General features: G+C 53.6%; 1 protein-coding gene across 2 annotated transcripts in view; it reads left to right on the forward strand.

Moving 5' to 3' along the window:
- The first annotated feature begins 200 nt into the window (after positions 1–200).
- The window catches only part of SMAGP (small cell adhesion glycoprotein), a 14,374-nt gene continuing 9,937 nt past the window's right edge, over positions 201–4,637 (forward strand). Inside the window, exons 1-2 of one of the 2 annotated variants that reach the window (XM_080939492.1) lie at positions 201–320; positions 822–890. In XM_080939492.1, coding sequence (XP_080795618.1) covers positions 857–890 — 34 coding nt within the window. In that variant the 5' untranslated portion in view covers positions 201–320; positions 822–856. The other variant, XM_080939493.1, reaches the window with a different exon arrangement.

Consider the following 4,637-nt stretch of genomic DNA (forward strand, 5'->3'; position numbering starts at 1 on the left):
GGAGCCGCGGACTCCGAAGGGCCCGCGCGTGACTGCGCTCCCGCGGGACGCGCCCCTCGCTCGCCCCACCGCGAGCGCTGCTGTCCCCCGCCGAGCCCGGCACGGGGGCGGAGCGGCTCCGGACAGTGGCCTTTCCTCCCGGGGGAACCTGCTGAGGGCGGCCCCGCGCTCCTTCCTGTCCCTCCCACCGCGGCCCGGGCTCGGCGGCCGCTCGGCGCGGGGTCCCGGGCGCGGCCCCGGGAGATTCTCGGCCGCTCCCATCCCGGCGAGTTCAAAAGGACGCGCGGCGCCCGGCCCTGCCCTCCCGTCGGACTGGAAAGGTGAGCGCGCCGCCCGGGAGCCCGGAGCCCGCACTCGGCCTCTACACGCCTGCGACGGGATCAGGGAGGGAACAGCGCGGCTGCGGGGGACCCTCGACGGCCAGGGCGCGGGGCCGGGGCGCGCGGGATCCCCGGGGAGCGGGGCGGACCCAGCGGACGGCTCGGCGCGGCTCCTGGCCCTGGCAGCCCAGGTAATGCAGGTGGCCTAGGGACCCGGATCGCGCATGGGCGCAACCGGGCCGACCCTTGCTTAACTTCCCCATGCCTGGGGAAGGGGTCACCAACGCCACCCGTCCCCGGTACCCCGCGACCGGGGTCTGCTCTTGGGGAGGGATTTGTTTATGGAAGCTGATTAGATCCTCGGGGAGAACCGAAAGGAAGAGAGGGGACATATCCAGGGGAAGGGACTCGGGAAAACATGGTGCCCGAGGCTCTTCTGGGATCTCTAGGCCCGGCAACCTTAGGAGCCCGTCCACCTAATTTTGTCTGTCCTTCCCACAGGTCTCACCATACGAGCTAGTCTGCCCTCAGCAACGATGAACAACTTACCGGTCACACCTTCTCCTGAAGGTAGGTGATGGAAGTCGTGGAGTAGGAGAATTGTTCAAGAATTCCCACCCCATCCCACCCCTAAACCAGCCTTGGAATTAATTCCTTGAGGCCTCACTCATTGTAGACTGGACGACTCACTCTTCCCTACCCTTCCCCACCCCCACTGCCGGGCCCCATTCAGGAAAAGTCTCCAAGGACACAGAATTCAACTACCGAGTGCACTTCACCTTTTTATTGTCAAGTCCGGACCCAGCCAGTTCCAGGCACTGAGAGTCACCTGGGCTTAGGAAGTTCTTTGATGCCCAAAGGAGCCATTTTTACATTCAACCCAGTAGTTAAGTAAAGGAAAGGGGGAATCTTCTAAAGACAAGCGGGAGGAGGGCCCGGGATGTAGCTTCTTTGGTAGAGTGCTTGCCAAGCAAGCATGGGTTCAGCCCGCAGTCAGAATGAGGCCTGCAAGACGAAACCCATTTCGATGGCCTGTGCCTGCAGTCCCTTCTTCCTGCAACTTGGGAGGTCGGGGCGGGAGTACCAGGGTTATCCCTCAGCTAAAGAGTGAATTCAAATCCAGCCTGGGCTACATAAGACCCTGTCAGAAAGAGGGATGTGGGGTGTGTTTAAAAATTCTAGGAGCCAGGTGGTGGTGAATTGAGTCTTAGCTTTCATTACCTAATCAGGCTGGGTCTGGCACGCTGACAGATATTTACATATTAATTGGTTTCACCTTGTGTCAGCCTGGTTGTGGGAGAACTAGCCTATGATATATAGTCCTGTGTTTTCTTACATCTTCCGGGTGAGAACACATGGTGCCACTGTTTTTGCTGAAGTCAGGGGAGGGAGAACCCCAGGGAAGGTAAATCCTGGAACTAGTGGGAACCGGTGATTCAGACCTCCACTTGGGGAGCAGACCTGCAGGCCAGGCAAGTGGGCAAAGGCTCCCCAGTGGGGGGGGGGCTGAGCTTTGCAACAGTCTCTAGATGAGTTAGGCTCAGTATTTACCTCTTGGTGTCTACTTTATCTAGACACGGTCACCGGTGCTGTAGCCCTCAGAGTTTCCTTCGATTCCAGTCTAAGTAATGTTCCTAACGTGTTTAGCACACATAGGTCAGCATCTGGCTGCCGTTTGCTCTTACTTTGAATCCTCTTGGATATGCACCAGAAGTGGAATTGTTGTTAATATGACAATATTTCTAAACAACCACTGTAGAGTTTTTCATAGTGGCTGTGTTGTTTATATCACAACCAGCAACACACACAGGTCGCAGTCTCTCTACATCCTCTCCAAGGCATGGTATTCAGGGCCCTGTGATACTAGTATCCTACTGGGTGGGAGATGGCGACTCCTTGTGACTTTGTTTCCCTCCTGGGCATCTGGAGAAAAACTCTTGTTCAGACTATACCCATTTCTTAAACATTTATTTATTCATGTTGTACTCCTGTGTGTCCTTGTGCACATGTATGTTGTCCTCAGCTCACACGTGCTGTAACTAACACACACTCGGAGGTCAGAGTACAACTTCCTGCAGTCAGTTCTCTCCTTCCGCCACGTGGGTTCCCGGGATCTAACGGGTCAGGCGTGGCAGCAGGTCCTTCGCCCGCCATCCAACTCACTGGCTCCGGGCATGGTTTTAAATCATACTGTTATGTTGTTGTTGAGTTGCGTGTTCTTGGTTCAGCAAGTGACCTGAATTCTAGGACGTAGCATACAGCTTCCTGCCCGTGTCAGAGCAAACATGCATCCAGACACAGGAGTGGAGAGACCGCTCGCGATCAGCCGGGATTCCCTGCAGGATGGGGTGCAGGGCCAGCTCCTGGGCTTGTACTTCACCTTCCTGCCTCAGACAGGACCCCTAGTTCAGGAGTGCTGGGTCACCTGCACCATCCAGCTCCAGGGCTGCTGCTACCTTTGCTCTTCCCTTGGTTTTTGTTTGTTTGTGTGTTTGAATTTTATCTTAAAAACAGCTTAAAATGTGTTTTCCAATGTCACCAAGAGAAGATATTCTATATAGCATTACTATAATAATGAGTACTTATAGATAAAGATATCGTAATGAATAACTGATTGGCTGATATGTATTTTTTTAGCACTATTTTACTTAAAAAGCTCATTACCTAGACTTTAAAGGAAATTTAAGTCATTAAAATAAAATTATTAAAAAACATTTTCATAGGCCCCTGAGATTATTGTGGACCAAGCTGTGGTCAGTCAGAATAGAACCCTGGCTCAGGAACTCTGGCCACCCCACCAGGTAAAGCCTGTCCCATGCCACCCAGCGTTCACAGTGGCCTCCTTCCAGGTGGCCCTCACCGTGTGCTAGAGACACTCAGCACTTCCCATTGAACATTTTTCTCACCACGCTGAGAAGGTTTTATTCTTATTTTATTGAAACATTATCTGAGTTTGAGGAAGTTAAGAAATTTTCAGTGATTAAAAACAACTTCCCAGTTTAAAAATAAAAATAAGAAAATGTCCAACCGTGCAGCTGATCAGAGGATCGATCAGAGCAGAAGCAGCAGGGCCTGTGCCCAGCAGGAGTGACTCCATCATGGCCTGCTGCTCCCAAGTCCCCTTCTCCAGACAGCAGGAGAGCGGGGCAGGATTCCAGAGCGCACTAAGGACGGACTGTCAGGCAGGGTTGAGCTAATGGGCAGATTGGCAGGTTCCGTGGCAACGGATCTGATGCCTCCCCTCGATAAGAGACCGGGCACAAAGGAACCAGCTAGTATCTGGGTCGACGCAAAGAAAGCTGTGTGAGGAATCTCAAGGCCCATGGTGGTTAGGATCTGGGTGGAGTTTCAGCTGTGGCCCTCTGCCCTGGCCACCTCCTCAGGATCGAAGAGTGGCCTTTCTTGGAAGCTCAGAAGGGGAGAGAGGGAGAGCGTGTTTCTTCCTTTGGGAAAACTGGCAGGAACTGGGGATCAAAATCAGGGCCTTCCACAAGTGACCCCCACGTGCACCGATGCACCTAGAGCCCAGATTCATCTTTTGGGTGCCAGGGTTCCTGGGTTCCGATTGCTTTGTTGTTGTGGTTGTGGTGGTTGTTTTCCTCTTGAACTCCGGAAACAGTGTTGTAGTGGAGCATGCGTGTAACACCAGCACTCAAGGAGGCTATGAACCTGGTGTGGTTTGCAATAGAGTTTCAAAAAGCAGCTAAGGTCAAAGGTCAAACCACCTTGGGAAAACCTCACCCTCACGTCCAACCTTTGGATCTCCTTAAGCCCCTTGCGCATCCTCACTCAGAAGGACCATCTTGAGCCTATCTGAGTTCTCAGAAAAGAGCTGCTGAAGGCTCCGCCTCCCCCATCTCATTTCCTGCTGAAGGCTCCGCCTCCACCGTCTCCCTGTTTCCTGCTGAAGGTCTCTAATCCCATTATCCCATCATTTCCTGCTGAAGGTCTCTACCTCCACCATCTTGCCATTTCCTGCTGAAGGCTCCGCCTCCATCATCTCCCGGTTTCCTGCCGGCGGTGCCCAGCGCACCCTCGCACCCTCGTCCTGGTTCTGATTACTGGGACAGGGGATCAGCTGTCTGCAGCCAAGCCCTCTGTTGCTGCCTTAGGTCCTGTCCCTTCAGGGACCTGGCTTCAGACACCCTTATCAGTTGTTTGCTCTGAGTCTTTTGGGACTCGTACCCAAACCTGCTGCTGGCATTTCTTCAGACTCCAGCAGCAACCCCATTCCTTACTCATCTTGACAAAAACAAACAAACAAACAAAAAAACCTCCAAACCAACACACCCTGAGCTAGGTGTGGTGATGTATGCC

This window comes from Micromys minutus (assembly GCF_963924665.1).
Source record: "Micromys minutus genome assembly, chromosome: 27".
Classification (NCBI taxonomy): Eukaryota; Metazoa; Chordata; class Mammalia; order Rodentia; family Muridae; genus Micromys; species Micromys minutus.